This window comes from Girardinichthys multiradiatus, chromosome 5 (assembly GCF_021462225.1).
Source record: "Girardinichthys multiradiatus isolate DD_20200921_A chromosome 5, DD_fGirMul_XY1, whole genome shotgun sequence".
In the NCBI taxonomy this organism is placed as follows: Eukaryota; Metazoa; Chordata; class Actinopteri; order Cyprinodontiformes; family Goodeidae; genus Girardinichthys; species Girardinichthys multiradiatus.
In genome coordinates, this window is record NC_061798.1 from 27,015,307 (window position 1) to 27,033,573 (window position 18,267).

At 40.1% G+C, this 18,267-nt stretch overlaps 1 protein-coding gene and 1 pseudogene across 2 annotated transcripts; one reads left to right on the forward strand and one right to left on the reverse strand.

Annotated features, from left to right (window-relative positions):
- Positions 1–1,151: 1,151 nt before the first annotated feature.
- syce2 (synaptonemal complex central element protein 2) lies at positions 1,152–4,275 on the forward strand. 2 transcript variants are annotated; one of them, XM_047366592.1, is made up of 5 exons: positions 1,152–1,282; positions 3,105–3,200; positions 3,371–3,450; positions 3,553–3,667; positions 3,796–4,275. In XM_047366592.1, the coding sequence occupies exons 2-5, from the start codon at positions 3,126–3,128 to the stop codon at positions 3,994–3,996; spliced, it is 471 nt and encodes a 156-aa protein (XP_047222548.1). In that variant the 5' UTR covers positions 1,152–1,282; positions 3,105–3,125; the 3' UTR covers positions 3,997–4,275. The 2 variants fall into 2 exon arrangements, with proteins under 2 accessions (XP_047222548.1, XP_047222549.1); XM_047366593.1 differs by lacking the exon at positions 1,152–1,282 and adding an exon at positions 1,323–1,460.
- Positions 4,276–4,368: 93 nt separating this feature from the next.
- LOC124869027 lies at positions 4,369–8,837 on the reverse strand (annotated as a pseudogene).
- Between the last annotated feature and the right edge of the window lie 9,430 nt (positions 8,838–18,267).

Here is an 18,267-nt window from a genome sequence, read left to right on the forward strand (position 1 = left end):
AAAGCCTGATTAGCTCATGCTTAGGTCAAGAAGAATTATGTTGTATAGCTTGTGTTTCCCTTGACTGAATCAGGTACCTGTAATATCCAGCATGAGATCTTTAATGAGGTGACCCACGATGGCGTACGCAACAGCAACAACGACCAGGGCTGCCATGAGAAGGTACAGCACTGATTTGGGGAGCTGGATGAGGTCCCTGGGTGGGGGCTTGTACTGCTTATACAAAGGTTCCACATTTTGTACCAAATACTGGAAGGACTGTCCTGCTGGGTCTGTGTAGTTAAAGCTGTCCATATTTACAGAGTAGGAGATTCCTCTGCTGAAGAGTTGTAGTTTCTCCAGTGCATTCAGAGAAAATTAGCTCCTGGTTTAAGTTTTCTTCCTGCAGAAGAGTCTCGTCCTAAAGTGAAAATAGTACATTTCAGGACAGAACTTTAAAAAATAAAAAGCAGTCAATCAATGAAGTCTCTTACCCATCAAAGACCAGGGTTATGTAAATTCCAACGTAAAAACATTTGGATTCTTAATCTAACTAAATCCTGATCTACACAGTATTGAGTTCTGATCAACATTATTTGCAATAGGTTGAAGTGGCATCATGGCATTTCCACCAGGCTGTGTGCTTCCATGTGCTGTTTCCTCCGTCCTGACATAATCCAGACTGTGGGCAGTGACAAAGTGACAGAGTGAAGGGGAAGGGAAGGGATTACATCAGATCCCAACCCTATTCCAGCTCAAAGAACTGGAGAGCATTAAATCCGCAACAAATCTGGCCAGTGCTGTATCAAGCGCTTTATGCTACCAACCCAACATTCAAAATCTGGCTACATATCAGGAAATATGCAATGATGACACAGATATGTATGTTATGTTTTATATTTTGAAACTACACTGAATAAAGAATATTAGTGGAACAGAACATATTAAAAACATAAACTTGAATAGAAGCTATTGAGTAGTTTATGAATAGCTTGGTGATTGCTGAGTTTGCTTACAGCAGTATTTTAGTTTAATCATGAATAAATCCTATCTAATCCACCAAGGCACAGTATACAATTAAAGTGCAAACTATTACAAAAAAAAAGGGTAAATTAAATAAATAGGATGGATGAAATAAGGTACAATGTTTATAGCCAGGCAAGAACTGATCTGTGTTTGAACAGAGAGTTTTCAGATGGGTGTAACTTAATTCAGCTGAGCAACTCAAAACTCAAGAGACCATCACAGTCTGAGTGTTTTTCTACTTGTTTTGTCTGCAATTTACATAACCTGCAGCTGACAGGTAATTCACCAATTCATTCGTGTTCAAAACTAAATTAAATCTTGTATTTTGTAGCCCTCCTAAATTAATGTTCTAGAAGTGTTTTAAAAATGAAAAGAAATATTAACAATATGGTCTATAAAGGACAGGACTGTAGCTTAATGCTACTATTTCCCATCTAACTTCTTTATTTCGCCAGGTGAGACCTAATTAATTAACAAATTACTGCAGTATACATTATAAAAACATTATACAGTGTGTGGGTCTAAAAACTACATGACAAGTTGTGGGATTTTTATCTTTATTAACTAAAATCTCACTATACTAGCTTCAGCTAGCACACGTTATTATGCTACTTGCTACATGCTAACGTCTAGTTAGCTAAATTTATCCTGAAATGCCTGAATAAGCGACTGGATGTAATGTTTATTGGATTTAACGTGGCCATTTGTTTTTGTCTTACTGTATATTGTACCAAATCGTGCTTTATTTGTTTGTTTTTTAAAGAATTCAATTACACATTTACACTTACAAAATAGGAGAAGTTGGCTTAAGCTAATGACATACATTGTTAGGTTAGTTCAATTCAATTCAAATTGTAAGCCTCGAAATTACCGTGTGATTTAGCTGATGAATCATTTTAGCAAAACAGTTTATTCAAAAATAAAAATACATATACTTGGGGGTTTTTTTGCATTAAAAAAGACTAAGCATTGAAATGTTACAAATCTATTCCCCTCAGTTATGTGACACTGTCTTCAAACACAAGCGTGTTGCAAATGTCCAGTTTTGAATTTCAAAGTTGAAATATGAATAACCTGGTGACTTATTTTATTATTATTATTAGTTTTAACAAATCAGAATAATTCCGAATTACAATTCAAAATGTTGCACTTCATATACTGTAACTATGAGAGAACACACCCTTTGTAAGTTAACAGATGTGGTTCCATTTTGTGAATTTTCTTCAAATTCAAAATATTTAAAATTCAAATTTAATCCACAATTAGATTTTAGTAATTTAGAGTTTCACCATGTTCCTTTTGTTTAGGGCTCCTATTTTAAGGGTAGACAATGAAATAATAAATGTTTTGTTTTAAATATAACCTGGGTCAACTAATTTTTTTTCATTTCTGTAATCAAATTAGTATTTTTATAGATGTATTAGTATTAGTATTAGTACATGTACAATGTGCGGCTTGTGCACCATTTGCGGCCCTATGGTCCACGACCACAATTCAAGAATGATACAACATTTGGCCTTTCAGCACAGAGAGTTGATGCTAACAGAAACTTTTTAATTTTAGTTTTATTGTAAAATAGAACCGCAAGTGACTTTAACTCAATTCTGACTGGCACACCCATTCATTAAACATGGCTAAATAAAACAAGTGTTTTTGAAGAGTGACCTATATCTTGTTCTTGTTGCTCAGAATAGATAAAAAACGATTCTTGACCAACAAAACAGTCGACTCAAAAAATGTAAGACTTTCGGCCCTGGCAACCGTACGTCATCAGTGTTAATTGTTCAAGGTTTTCTGGTTGATGCAAGAAATAATGATGTGTTTAATTTGAGTTCCAGAGACAATTTCACATTGCCTTATTTATTTTTAACCCATCAGTTATTTAAGACGACATTTAATGGATTTATCCATCATAAAAATAGTAAATGCATTTGCCTGATATTCAAAGGCAGGGCTCCAACATTTTTTTTTACTTGAGTACAAATGTACACTTTTGTTACAATGGTGATATTTTTAAGTGAAATCTAAAATGTTCAGTGTAAATTCCATTATTTTCACTGAAGTAAATCTTGTACTTTCTTTCACTTTGACTTTAATAGACTCAGCCATTCGAGGCCAAAATGGATTTCTTCTTTGATGACCTTCCATCCACTTCCATGTCCACGCCTAGGAAAGGAAAGAAAGATTCACTGACGGTAATATCCAACCATAGAATTAAATCAGTTTACTTTAAAATGAACATATGAGGGCAATAACCTTATTTATTAACACTAAACTGTAAATGTATGCTTTGAGAATTACTGTTACAGTATGTAATTTCTCTTCTGATGTAAAAATTTCTTTGGATTTTCGCCTTTTTTTGCAGTTGGACGATGCAGCTTGTGATTTGTCAAGAAATACATCTTCAAGTGTGAGCTTGACTGAAATTGAAAGGCAGCACAGCAGGTACAAAAACACCCATACAGGCTGTGAAAATGTAACTATTGTTCTAAGCGATAAGGTACGTCCCACCTAATATGTACGTTTTTATTGTAACATTGGTTCCAGCTCATGCATTGATGACATCAGCAAAAAAGCGCAAGAAATGGTGGAAAAAATAAACCATGGACGAACCAGAGACCAGGAAATGATAGACAACTTTCAGGAGAAGCTAACAGAGAAGGTGTCAATTTCTTCTAGATATTTGGCTCAGAACAGCTCGGCATCTTTTTAGGACTGGATTGCTCTACTTTGGACCCCGCTCTCTTGTTTTAAACAGAGGTTCTGGTTTGATTTATTTCGTCCCTTCAGGTGACAGCGATGTGCCAGCTGATGAAAGAGCACATGTACATCATCTATGAGAAGAACAGCAATGAAATCCAGGTGAAGCTGCAGGAGCTGTCAGAGGTGCTTGAAAACTGCTCTAAGCTGAACCATGAGCTCCTAGAGGCCAGTCAGGCCTTAGCATGCCTCAGAGATGGTCTAGATATTAATCAGAGATCAGAGCCATAACAAATTAGTTCTATGTTCTAATGAGCTTGTGGTTTTTGGTTTCATTTGAAGACAAGTTCAAAGATTTTAGTGAAGTTGTTAGTGTTACATATTCGGATTTGTCTTCCTTTCCCTCTCTCCTACCGAACAACTGATTTTGCCTTTGGTTTTAATTCTCCATTTTCTGACTGCAGCTGAAAAAAACTGACTAACCAAAGTGAAATTCACATTTTTTTCCTCTTAAATTTCAGCAATTGTTGTTTAATAAATAAATATAATAATAAAAGGGAAAAAAGTCAAGTTCTGTTGTGGTATTTACATTACATTTGTAGTACACAAATCTTATCAGGGTTTGTATACAGTGTTTCAACTATAATCATTGAAACCAATTTATTTACACATTTAACTATGACAAAACATAACAGCTGAATATCCACCAACTTATAAAAGTATCATACATTATAATTATAGTTCACTACAGTCTAAAAACATTAAAAAGAAAAGTGTGATCCAATGTTTGGTTCCAATGTGACTTCGAATGTTCCCCTTAAGCATAAAACATAAGACACAATTTAATTACTTGCTCCCGTAGTTTCAAAACACAAGTGTGGATCACATAACCCAGCAGCAGTGCTGCTTATAGGAGGAAACTGACCCCCCAGATTTCTCAGATCATCATTTTTATTGAGATGCCGAAGTCCATCTACTTTTCCACCGGGGACGCCTGCAGCCCAGTGATGGCTGTGCCCAGGATCAAGGCATGAATGTTATGAGTTCCTGTCAAAGACAAACAATAGAAAACATCTTAAACAAGATGACATAGAGGCGATGAAGAGGTCGAGCTGCGTTATTCTGTACCTTACTGCACTCTGGTGGTGTTTATATGTAACTACAAGACAAATGTTAGAGACTTTTTTTTTTATTTCAGGGGCCTGTTCTATGAAGTTTGATTAGTAGTCATTTTCCCACCTTTTTCCTTCACAACACAAGTATCTTATCTAAAAAAATCACTTTTTTTATAATTGCAACCTTATGCGACTTTGTTATTGTTGTATCTGTCTTTTATTGTCCTTTCTGTTCAAAAGCAGTGGACTATCTGTTCAGCAAAATCTTATTCCAAGGCCAAAAATACACAGAATATTGAAATAATCTTCAGAGTGGTGAAATAAAACCTTTAGGGTAACTTTAGGTTCAGTTCAGCCACACAGGGCTGATTCACTTCTTACCTGGACTTATCACCATTGTAACTTAGGATGGAAGCTCAAAGATTACAGACGATAACAGCGTCTTCTTTTGTCTCCTCCTCACCTGTTATATGTTTGTGTCTTACTTTCACCAGAGGCTCTTTGAAAGATACATCTGCAGAACTGATCCTCATGTACCTAAAACAGAGATTAATCACTCCAATGTGTTTATGTTTGAAGGTGAAGAATAGAAACTAATATTAATTAAAATGCCAATCTCTGAAAAGATCTCAGCACTAAGCAAGAGCACATAATGTCCAAACTGCTGTGAATTGTGTCTGTACATTTACAGGGTATTTACAATCTTTTTAAAAGGTTGTTTTAACTCATGACAAATTTCATGTACCGTTATGGGGTCTGCATAGCAGAAAAATAACTTTGACATTTACAATTTCCTCACATACTGGACTGAATTCTTTAAATCTTTGTAGATCATTTAGTGCAAATTTAAAACAATCAGGAATGTTGCACAGAGAATATATTGGATTTTCTCTAGCAGCGTTTAAATACAACATTTGCAAAGGCAGAATATTACATGCATCCATGCTTTAATGATGTGGGTATGACTCTGAATGAGAGTCGGTAGTTTTACCGAGATGATAACTGGCTTTGTAGTAACACTTCGATCTTTGATGTTGGGTTTAGTTCATTCTGATCTCTTTTTGAAAACCTGAATAAGTTGAACCTGTGGTCCTGGTTTGGGCTGCTCCTCTCACTCACCCTCATAGGTGTTGACAGCCTCCAGATTCATGACATGACAGATGATGTGGTACTCGTCTGCAATGCCGTTTCCTCCCAGCATGTCCCTGGGTTCTCTGGCGATATCTAGAGCCTTGCCACAGCTGTTCCTCTTCAGCATGGACATCATCTCTGGAAGAGTTCCCTTACTTCTTCTGATCAATTAGCCTTCCAAGGGTTAGACATGACTGCATGTCTGCCATCTTCTTCTGCATCAGCTGGTTCCTGGCCAGTGGCACACCAAACTGGATTCTGATCAGAAAATACTCAATCATGAAATGTTCTTACTTTTTACAAGCAGGCTTCCTGTTTGTAAACCCTTAAGCGGGAACTGTTTATGTACCTGTCCATAGTGTACTGCCGGGCAGCATGGAAGCAGAACCCAGCTGCCCCCAGAACTCCCCAGTAAATGCCATAGCGGGCATTATTCAGACAGCCAAAGGGACCCTGATCAGAGTAGGCAATATGAATTTTGTATCCTACTACCGCACTCAGTCAGTCCCAATGTTTCCAACTGCCCCTTTTATGCAGTCTGAGTTGACCTTTACACAACCCACATTAATAATGTCACCCAGTCTGCTCATTTTCACCTTCATATCATAATTTTAATCTGGCCCTTATTGACACACTATGCTTGTTTACTCCCTGATCCCCTCTGACACTGATCATTGCAACTCTTCTCTTTGGTCTCCCTCTCAAGTCTAAAAATAACTTAAGTCAGTTCAGAGCTCGGTCATCTATTTCATTACCATGTGGTTTTACCTGTTTTTCCAGGATATATAATATACTTCCGCATCTATAGTATCAGCAATTATTCAGTGACACACTGCATGTTTGCCCTATTCTTAGTTTGAGATGTTAACTTTCCATCAACTGAAGTCTCTCAGCTTGCCAGCCTGCATACCACGATTTGGCTCCACTGATGGAAAATGTACCAGTGGATGGATTGTACTTGGCCTTCGTCTCCATGCTACTCGGGTCGCTGCTGTGGTTTGGTTCTGTCAAGCCAAAGCAGCCTACGATTTTCTCCTGAGCTGCAGAACAAATAAACATATACCATCGAGTTCAGTGATCTCGTGGTTATCCTTCTGAAACAGAAATTGGTTGACAAAAAGGTGCCACTCACTAAGTCAGGGCAGGTACTTCGCCTTCTGGGACTCTGTGCCCTAAGCATTTATTGGGTGAATGACAAGAGAAGATTGGACACTCGTGACAGACCGATATCCACTGTCCACGCTCTTGACCTCTCTAGCAATCAGAATCAGAATCAGAATCAGAAAAGCTTTATTGCCAAGTACGTTTTTGGACATACAAGGAATTTGTTTTGGCATAGTCGGTGCAATACAGTACAATCAACCCATAAGCAACACAACTGGTGCTTGCACAGCCATACCCTGCAGTGTAAGCAGAGAGCAGATGAGCGTTACCAAACACATTCACTCCAATTACAGCTGCAAATCTTTTAGGGTATGACTACCAGCGTTTCACATAAAGACAGACGTTTTTGACCATTCTTCTTTGCAAAAAAACAAACAAAACCACAGTCAGATTGGATATGAGAGCATCCTTGAACAAACATATTCAGTCTTGTTACATTTTCTCCTGTGGATTTAGGTCTGGACTCTGAGTGGACTATTTTGACACACCCATGCTTTAATGCTTTAATCTATTCTGTTCCACTGTAGCGCTGGCTGTGTGTTTCGTGTCATTGTCTTTCTGTAAGGTGAACCTCCAGCCCAGTCTCTTGTCTTTTGCAGCCTCTAGCAAGTTTTCTTCAAGAATTGTCCTGTATTTAACTCCATCCAACCAACTCTGACTAGCTTCCTCATCCTTTATAAAGAAAAGCATCCCCACAGCATAATGCTGCGACCACCATGTTTCAAATGGGGAATGGTAAGTTCAGGGTGATGTCCAGCGTCACAGAAACATTTAAAACTTGGAATATTGTTTTAAACACAGTTTAAACCTTTCCACAACGTTTTCCCTGACCTGTCTATGGTCCATGGTTTTCATGATGATGTTTAGATAATGTTCTCTAGCAAACCTCTGGGGCCTTCAGAGATTCATACTGTGAATATAAAACACACAGGTGCAATTTATTTACTAATTAGGTGACATCCGAAGGCAATTGGTTGCACTGGATTTTATTTAGGAGTATTAAAAGTGGGCTTAATACAAATCCCACACACAACTTTTTTTATTAGTGAAAAATATTTGAAAAACATGTATTTTTTTTCCACTTTTATGTCTATTAAATAAAAGACACAGACGTTTGTGGTGGTAACGTGTCAACATATGAAAAAGTCCATTGGGTAAGAGTACTTTAGCGAAGCCCTGCAAAAATTCATTTGTATTAGGTAATTAAAACTTGAATATATGAATAAATTAACGTGTTCGTGAAACACGTTAATTTATTAACTCCCCCATTTCTGAGACAATCTCACAGTGAAATCTATGGGCCAGTACAAGTTTGAATAAACAAAAGAAATTAAACTCTAACCTTTCAGGAACTGTTTATAACACCTTCTCTAAGATCAAATCAAGGTGTGAGTAAAGAGACAAAAATGTTGTATTGATCAGTTAATCGTAATAACCCTGTTTCACTCATGTCTGTCCCTGTTGGCCATCAGGAAGTCATGATACGGGAGGAGTACCGGATCATGACTTCCTCCTCTGTCAGCTGACCCTCAAGATCCAGAGGGTCCTGCCAGCTGAATGCCACCTTAGCTGAAGGTCAGGAAAAGATGTGCACACTTTGGTTATGTCACTATCATACACAAAAATGAATATAATGTCTGGACATGGTTTATTCAAACTGCACTTACCTGCCTTTATGGGTTTTTTGGCCTCTTCAGCATCTAAAAGACATGAATACTGCATTATGCAAAGTTTTTCTAATTTCTCATGATTCTCTCATTTTTATTTGATTTCTTTTTTTATCACTTTGTCCCATTTATCACTGTTACGCCCCCTGGCCTTTAAAGGCTTTTCAGTCTGTTTGTTTTTATGCAGATTCAGGTGTGGGAGCACACTCAGCTGATTGGCTACCCGGTGGCTGCAGAGCGGCAACTCCATTGAACCAGCAGGAGTTCACCAAGCCAATCAATGGATGATGAGGCCCATCTGCACCCTATAAAAAGCTCCTGTGGGGCAGCTTGCAGCGGATCCCCACTTTGGTTTGTGTAAAGGCTTTTGAAGATGGTTTGGGTAGCTTTGAAGTATTTTGTACTGCTGACCCACTTTGCACTGCTTAGCAGTTTGGTTTTGGACTTGGTTGTTTCTAATAGTTCGACCTAGCAGCTTGTGTTTGGAAATTTGGCATCCCCCTTTAAGTCCCTTTGTCTTGGAGTGTTTGAGTTTAGTTTAGGTAAACTTTTTTATTTTTATTTGATTTGATAATTTAATTGCCGACGCTGGATTTGTCCTCCTTTAGTTTGTACATGTTAGCCCAAGTAAGTTTGATTGTTAATTGGTAAAAGCATTCGCTGTTTTGTATGTGGATCCTTTTTCTTTGTAATAAACTTGTTTAAACTCCACCCCTTATCCTTTGTTTTTCCTCTGGACACATTTTTATGTTACCCTCCTCTGATTCCCTAGTCCTGGGGTCGTAACAGTCACATTAAGCCTAATTAAAGAACTTCTAAATGTGTTTTACTGTACTAAATGTATATTACTGTTATTGCTGTATGAAATGTCTCGGGTCCAGGGGTAGGTCTGTGGCTCCTCACACAACAGGTTAGGACAAAGAGAAGCACAGAGCAGGGTTTGTTGACCTGATTGCCACTCATCAGAGTAAACACTACGACACCTCCTCCAACGTCTCAGCAGCTTTTGAAGCTCCTCAGGGGATTGCTCTGATGGGAAACAGCTGTGCAGCTGTACCTGCCTGTCGCACCCAGTGGAAGGAAAGAAACACCGCACCACACAACACAACAAACCTGCACTCAGCTCCGTGGCCTGACAACGGGTTTTTAAACTACCTAACTGGCAGAATCCAATGTGGTCTATAGATAATTACAACTCTGCAGCTTTAAAGATTAAGCCAGATGGTCCTCAAGGTTCAATCTTGGGAACACTTCTTTTTTCTCTTTATATAAATAACCTTGGGGTAGTTCTAGATCCAGCCATGATTCATTTTTAGATGAAACTATTATTTACATAGACAAGTAGCAATATCTTCTTCAGTATATATTTTACCTTTTTCAAAGTGCTATGGCCAAGCTAAAACTGTTACTTAATGCCAATAGGACTAAATATGTGGTTTTTACACGTTCTCGTTAATTGCCTGGTAAACTTGAACTTAGTAGCCTACATTGCACTTGATTGGAGAGAGCTTGGTATTTGGCTTGATGATGATTTGACTTTTGATATCCGTACAGATAATCTTTTGAAAAAATGTAAACCAAAGTTTTTGGTTATTTTTGTCCACAAAATGTTTATGTTTTGTTTCTGGGAAAACATGAACCCAGAGCAAATTCTTATCAGTTGGTTATATCATTTACATGAAAGCACATACATTGTCTAATAAACCTGAATATGGTATATTATGCTGCACTAAATTTTGTTACAAGTGCAACAACAAAGACATAATAATTATCACTCAGTAGAAAACAATGACCAATGAGGAGCAGGCATGTTGCCCTGAGGTTTTGATATGAAAACTGAAAAAGCACCCAGAGTTTTTAAAATGCAAACTTAAGTAAATATTCTATATTTATTTCAGTCCTGTTTTATTTTAAAATATGACTCTTTCATATTTTTGTTGCCCAATCAACATCAGCCTTAAACCTACAGAGAAACAGAAGACCTTAACCATTGGGTACGCTTATTTGAGGCTGTGCTCAATGAATGCTTAATACAACATTAAGTATTCATAAAACGTTTTACTTGTCAGTATGAATGGTCACGTTTTATTCTCCATATTAAATGTCTACTATCATTAGTTGCAAATAAATATCATATTTTCTGTTTATTATCAAATTTATACTTTGAGTTACTTAGTTCAACCTGTTAGTGTGGCCCTTTACAATAGTGGACAAATTAATTTCCCACCCCTGTAAGCCTTCTCCATGTTAGATAAACACATTTCTACACATAGTTACTACTAGATTTCAATGAAGTAGTGATTGCTGTGGTTTTCTCGATAATAATACCACTTTATTTTTTTGGAAGTCATCAGATTTCTGAGACTGTTGATTAACCGCTAACTCATGCGGCAACATTGTAATACCTCGTGGTTTGAAAACGGAAACAATGAGACAGAAAAGTCTAAACAACAAATGTCTGCTCTCCATAGATGGAAATCGCCATGTTTGATTGACAGATTTTCTGCTCTTCGGGTGAAGAATCACATTTCATTTATACTAAAGCAGAGGAAGGATTTGCTTTGAGGATGTAAGCAAAATTGCAAATTTGGTTTTGGTTTGAGGTTAAAAACAGATCTTCATTCATTTTTTCTTTTTCATTTATTATTTCCTCTGACTTTCCCTTGCTGTCATTTATCAGACCTATCTTTTTGGCCTCTTTGACTTGACATGTTGAGTAAATTATAAGCACCAGAACATAATGACCTGCTGTATCTGTGTGTTGTACGCCAGCTGTATAGTGACTCAGAGGAAATCGTTTTAAAATGTTATGAACGCGGCCTAAAAGATGCAGAGGTGTGAAAAAGTGTTTGCCCCATTCCTGATTTCTGATTTTTTTTTTGCATGTTAGTCACACTTAAGTGTTTCAGATCATCAAACAAATTTAAATATTAGTTGAAGACAAAACAAGTAAACACAAAGTGGAGTTTTTAAATTAAGACTTTTATCATTAAGAGAGAATAAAAATCCAAACCTACATGGTCCTGTGTGAAAAGATTATTGCCCCCTTAAACTAATAACTGGTTGGGCCACCTTAGCAGGAACAACTGCAACCAAGCGTTGCTGAAAACTTGCAGTGAGTCCCATTCATCTTTGCAGAATTGTTGTAATTAAGCTACATTGGAGGATTTTCGAGCATGAACGGACTTTTTAAGGTCATGCCACAGCATCAGTTGGATTCAGGTCAGGATTTTGACTAGGCCACTCCAAAGTCTTCAGTTTGTTTTTCTTCAGCCATTCAGAGGAGGACTAGCTGGTATGTTTTGGATCACTGTCCTGCTGCAGAACAGTTTGTTTCAGCTTAAGGTCACAAACAGATAGCCGGACATTCTAATTTTTCAGCAGACAGCAGAATTCATGATTCCATTTATCACAGCAAGACGTCCAGGTCCTGAAACATTATAACAGCCTTAGGCCATCACACTGCCACCACCATATTTTACTGTTGGGATGATGTTCTTGATTGAGAACAGGTGTGGCAGTAATCAGGCCTGGATGTGGCTAGAGAAAGTGAACTCAGATTTGATAAACCACAGTTAAGGTATGTTTTAACAGGGGGTGCAATCACTTTTTCTGAAATGCGGTGTTATTTTTAGGCTAGATGTAATGGGACACACACCTTCCAAAAGGTTCAACTTTTGTCTTGTCAGTCCACAGAATATTTTCCCAGAAATCTTGGGGATCATCAAGATGTTTTCTGGGACAATTGAGATGAGCCTTAATGTTCTTTCTGCTCAGCAGGGATTTTCATCTTGGACCTCTGTCATGCAGGCCATGTATGCCCAGTTTCTTTCCTATGGTGAAGACAAACACTGACCTTAAGGCAAGTGAGGCCTTCAGTTCTTTGGATGTTGTTGTGGGGTCTTTTGTCACCTCTTGGATGAGTCATTGCTGCGCTCTTTGAGTAAGTTTGGTCGGCCGGGCCACTTCTGGGAAGGTTCACCCCTGTGCCATGTTTTCTCCATTTGTGAAATAATGACTCTCACTGTGATTCGCTGGAGTCCCAAAGCTTTAGAAATGGGTGTATAACTGTTTCCAGAGTGATAGATCTAATTTACTTTCTTTCTCATTTGTTCTGGAATTTCTTTGGACTTCGGCATGATGTCTAGCTTTTGGGAATCTTTTGGTTTACTTCACTTTGTCAGGTTGTCTTTGACTAATATTTAAATTGGTTTGATGATCTGAAACATTTAAGTGTGACAAACTGTCATGTTGAGTGGAGGTGAAGCAGGACCAAAGTCCATACAGGAGGACTTGGTGAGTTGAGACGAGAAGTTTAATGATAACAGAAAACAATAAGACAAGGTAACAGACAGGAACTCAGAGTCATAGAACTGGGGGACGTCAGCAGAGAATCCGGTGGAGAACAATGAAAACCAGAAGGTTTAAATGCTGAGGGAAGTGGATTATGGTCCAATGAACAATACAGGGAGATAACTACTAATTAACATGATTAGCATGGAGAGCAGGGAGGTGACCAGAACACATGTAAACAATGACTAGACTTAAGAACATAAACAAGAGGAAACCAGATCTATAAGGAAAAACCTAAACACATCTAACACAGGAACCCAGGAAGTAACAAAACTTAACAGAAGGACTCTACTAGACCTGAACTGAACGAAGAACCTAGCTGAGCAAAGAAAGTAAATAAACACAAAAACCTAACACAGACAGATCCTGACACAAACGTACAAAACAATAAGAAATCAGGAAGGGGGCAAACATTTTTCACACCACTGTAGTTGTCTGAGGCAGATTCAACAACAGTTTGTGTCAACAACAGTTTAGCAAAAGCTGAACTCAATACAGCCAGAATGTAAAGGGAGTTGTAAATGGGAATAGTGCAAACAGAATGAACGTGTGTACATGTTTTTAACAAACTGCTCATATTTTTTTATTTTACATAAATAATTTTTTGCTCTATGCACTGACCAGATAGCTTTTTTTTTTCCATTTCGATGTACTTGTGACAATTAAGGATATTCTATTCTAGTCCTGTTGGAATGTTGCAGAAACACATTACAAATAAAACACGACATTTATTTTGAGACAAAACATACACTATCTTAGATTCAGTGTAACAATCTTGTAGTAATTGGTATATTATGTCCTACATTAGTATGTTATCAAAACTGATATTTCAGAATTAAAAGAAAGCTTTGCAGCTCTGTTACATGTGTTCAGCTGCACGTTTTTGCTTTTATTGGCTGCTATAGCACAGGGATGGGCGCTCGTGGTTTTCTAAGGAAACCTGATTACATCTCATCCTTTTTAATTATTCATTCATTTCCGAGCAAAGCTGCACATGACCCTTTGTGTCTGATGGTTCAGCGAATAGAGTTATGTAAAGAAATGCGATAGTGTTTCCCAAAGTTTTGTTACTTAAAGGATATTTTCATTGTTGCAGGAAGGTCATCAACTGAGGTTAACTTCAGTGTTACTTTAAGGTAGGGTGAGTTTGAAAAAGCAACACAGATTAACAGGTCAGCAGGTTTCATAGCTGAAAATTTTCTGAAGACAGTTATCTGTTAAATACAGAAGTACCTACACCATGTTAGCTTTCTCCAACTTTTTACACGCTTAAGGCTCTCATTTTACCTGTAATACTACTTTCACTATTACAGGACTTCCTTTTTTGCACTTATATTATGGTCAAATGCACATTTTGAATTCCCATATCTGTATTTTTGCTATATATTCTGAAGTAATAAAGCAGGACAGCCATAAACTAAAGATTACTTTTCTGATCTTTCTGATGGATTAAACTGGATTGTTCAGAATTGAATTTGAACTGAATTGGATTCAGAATAACTATTGGACCTATTTGTCTTGTAAAGTGTCTTGAGAGAACATTTATGGACATTTGGTGCTGTATAAATAAGCTAAATTATAAACTGGACGTCTTTGACAAGGGGTGCCAGTTAAAATGCCTAGTTGTAATGACAAATTTAGTCAATTTACAATCACAAACTTTAATGTATTTAACTGGAATTTAATGTGATGAAGACAAAGCAGTGTGTAATTGTGGAGTGGAACGAAAAAGATGAATGGATTTCAGATGTTTTTACTAATAGAAGTCAGAAAGGTGTGTCATGCATTTGCATCTAGCTCACTTTACTCTGATACATCAGTAAAAGTACAATTAAAGCCAAAGGAAGTCCAGTCCACTCCTTGAACCCCCACCTTAACGTGGTGGAGGGGTTTGAGTGCTCGAATGATCCTAGAGGCTATGTTGTCTGGGGCTTAAATACCCCTGGTAGGGTCTCCCATGGCAAACAGGCTCTAGGTGACGGGTCAGACAAAGAGCGGTTCGAGAATCCCTCATGATGACTACAGAATCGAGGCACGTGACGTCGCCCGGTACGGCGGAGCCGGGGTCCCACCCTGGAGCCAGGCCTGGGGTCGGGACTCGTCGGAGATCGCCTGGTGGCCGGGTTGCTCCTCGCGGGACCCGGCCGGGCCAAGCCTGAACGAGAGACACAAGACCATCCCCCAGTGGGCCCACCACCTGCAGGGGGAACCGTGAGGGACCGGTGCAAAGAGGATTGGGCGGCGGACGAAGGTGGAGACCTCGGCGGCCCGATCCCCGGAAGCTTAGGCTGGCTCTAGGGACGTGGAATGTCACCTCGCTGGGGGGGAAGGAGCTTGTACAGGAGGTCGAGAGATATCGACTAGAAATAGTCGGGCTCGCCTCCACACACAGCGTGGTCTCTGGAACCCATCTCCTCGAGAGGGGCTGGACTCTCTTCTACTCTGGAGTGGCCCGCGGGGAGAGGCGGCGGGCTGGTGTGGGTTTGCTTGTTGCCCCCCAGCTCAGCCGTCTCGTGTTGGGGTTTACCCCAGTGGATGAGAGGGTCGCATCTCTGCGCCTTCGGGTTGGGGACAGGTCTCTGACTATCATTTCGGCCTACGGGCCGAGTGGTAGTGCAGAGTACCCGGCCTTCTTGGCTTTCCTGTCGGGGGTGCTGGATAGTGCCTCTCCCGGGGACTCCATTATTCTGCTGGGGGACTTCAACACCCATGTGGGAAATGACAGTGACACCTGGAGAGGCGTGATCGGGAGGAATGGCCTCCCCGATCTGAATCCAAGCGGTGTTTTGTTATTGGACTTCTGTGCTAGACACGGATTGTCCATAATGAACACCGTGTTCAAACATAAGGGTGTCCATCAGTGCACTTGGCACCAGGATACCCTAGGCAGGAGGTCAATGATCGACTTTGTTGTCGTATCATCAGACCTTCGGCCACATGTTTTGGACACTCGGGTGAAGAGAGGGGCTGAGCTGTCCACTGATCACCACCTGGTGGTGAGTTGGATCCGCTGGAGGAGGAGAAAGCCGGACAGACTTGGCAGGCTCAAGCGCATAGTGAGGGTCTGCTGGGAACGTCTGGCAGAGCCCTCGGCCAGGGATGTATTCAATTCTCACCTCCGGGAGAGCTTTGACCAGATTCCGAGGGATGTTGGAGACATAGAGTCCGAATGGACCATGTTCTCCACATCTATTGTCGATGCTGCTGCCCGTAGCTGCGGCCATAAGGTCTGCGGTGCCTGTTGCGGCGGCAATCCCCGAACCCGGTGGTGGACACCGGCAGTAAGGGACTCTGTCAAGCTGAAGAAGGAGTCCTATCGGTTGTGGTTGGCTTGTGGGACTCCTGAGGCGGCTGACGGGTACCGTGGGTCCAAGCGTGCCGCGACCCGGGCTGTGGCAGAGGCAAAAACTCGGACCCGGGAGGAGTTCGGTGAGGCCATGGAGAAGGACTATCGGTTGGCCCCGAAGCGATTCTGGCAAACCGTCTGGCACCTCAGGAGGGGGAAGCAGTGCTTCGCCAACACTGTTTACAGTGGGGGTGGGGAGCTGCTGACCTCGACTGGGGACATTATCGGCCGGTGGAAGGAGTACTTCGAGGATCTCCTCAATTCTGCCATCATGCATTCCCTGGTGGAAACAGAAGCTGGGGACTCGGGGTTGGACTCTTTCATCACCAAGGTTGAAGTCACCGAGGTGGTTAAAAAGCTCCACGGTGTCAGGGCTTCGGGGGTGGATGAGATCCGCCCTGAGTACCTCAAGTCTCTGGATGTTGTGGGGCTGTCATGGTTGACACGCCTCTTCGGCATTGCGTGGCGGTCGGGGACGGTGCCTCTGGACTGGCAGACTGGGGAGGAGGCCCAGGGGACGACCCAGGACACGCTGGAGGGACTATGTCTCTTGGCTGGCCTGGGAAAGCCTTGGGCTCCCCCCCGGAGGAGCTGGAAGAGGTGTCTGGGGAGAGGGACGTCTGGGCGTCTCTGCTGAGTCTGCTGCCCCCGCGACCCGGTCCCGGATAAAGCGGAAGATGACGAGCACGAGTACGAGGAAGTCCAGTTTAAGGTTTTGCAACAAGTTAAGAAGAAGGTGACTTGGTCACATTAGAAAAAAATAGATATTTTTTATTGCCATGTGAAATGTTATATGTGGTGAAAAACACTGCTGAATGTACCACCTCCGACCCTGAAGCGTGGTTGCAGCATCATGCTGTGGTGATGCTTTTCTTCATCAGCGATAGGGCAGTGTATTACCTTCCAGCAGGAGGACTCTGAACATACAGTCAGATTTCTTCTGTTTTGGAATTGCCAGGTCAATGTTCACTTCAGACCTAAATCTAATTTAGATTCAGAGGAAAAATAAAAGAATTAATGTTCACAGAGCTTGAGCAAGAATAGACAAACGTTTGCAAAGTTGTGCAAAGCTAGCAGAAACACACCCTAAAAGACTTGCAACTGTATTTGCAGCCGATAGTGTCATGATTCTTAGGTGTTTGAGTTTTTGGGTTTCTGTTGTGTGTCTGGTTTCTTTATTTCCCTGTCGTTTTGTTTTCTAGTTGCTGCCAATTTAGTTCATTTGTTTGTGAATTTGGTTCTTAGTTCTCTCTTGTGTTCTTGTACTGTTGTACATTTAGATATTTTTGTTAGATTCCTTTTCTGTGTTTCTCTCTGTACATCACCATTCATAATCACTCTACTCACAATGCTGCTCCAGAGTCCTGCACTCTGGTGCAGCTTCAAGCTAACAAAACCATGACAAATAGTGGTTCCACAAAGTATTGACTTTGAGGGACTGAACACATTTCCATGATGTACTATTCACTTTTTTTATTATTGAAAATTGTATAATTTTCCTTTCACAGCAAATGCACTACTTTGTTTTGGTGTGCAGCATAAAATTCCAATAAAATACTTCGATGATTTGGGTTATAGTGGTGAAACGTTCACATTTATAGGTGCAATACGTTTTCAATGTAGGCTACTGTATGTAATTAATGTCCTTGTGTGAAAAAGGAAATACATTTAAATCAATTTCCGTTATTTCTACCACCACTGACTCTTTCACGGGCTTTTAAATACAGTACTGTGAACCAAATACGTGGTTTCACAAAATATAATAAACACATATTTTTGTTAACAT

Coding starts and splice junctions, on each gene's coding strand:
- syce2 (XM_047366592.1), top strand. CDS start 3,126: ATGGATTTCTTCTTTGATGACCTTCCATCCACTTCCATGTCCACGCCT. Junction 3,451..3,552: donor ATTGAAAGGCAGCACAGCAG/GTACAAAAACAC, acceptor CATTGGTTCCAG/CTCATGCATTGATGACATCA. Junction 3,668..3,795: donor AGGAGAAGCTAACAGAGAAG/GTGTCAATTTCT, acceptor TCGTCCCTTCAG/GTGACAGCGATGTGCCAGCT.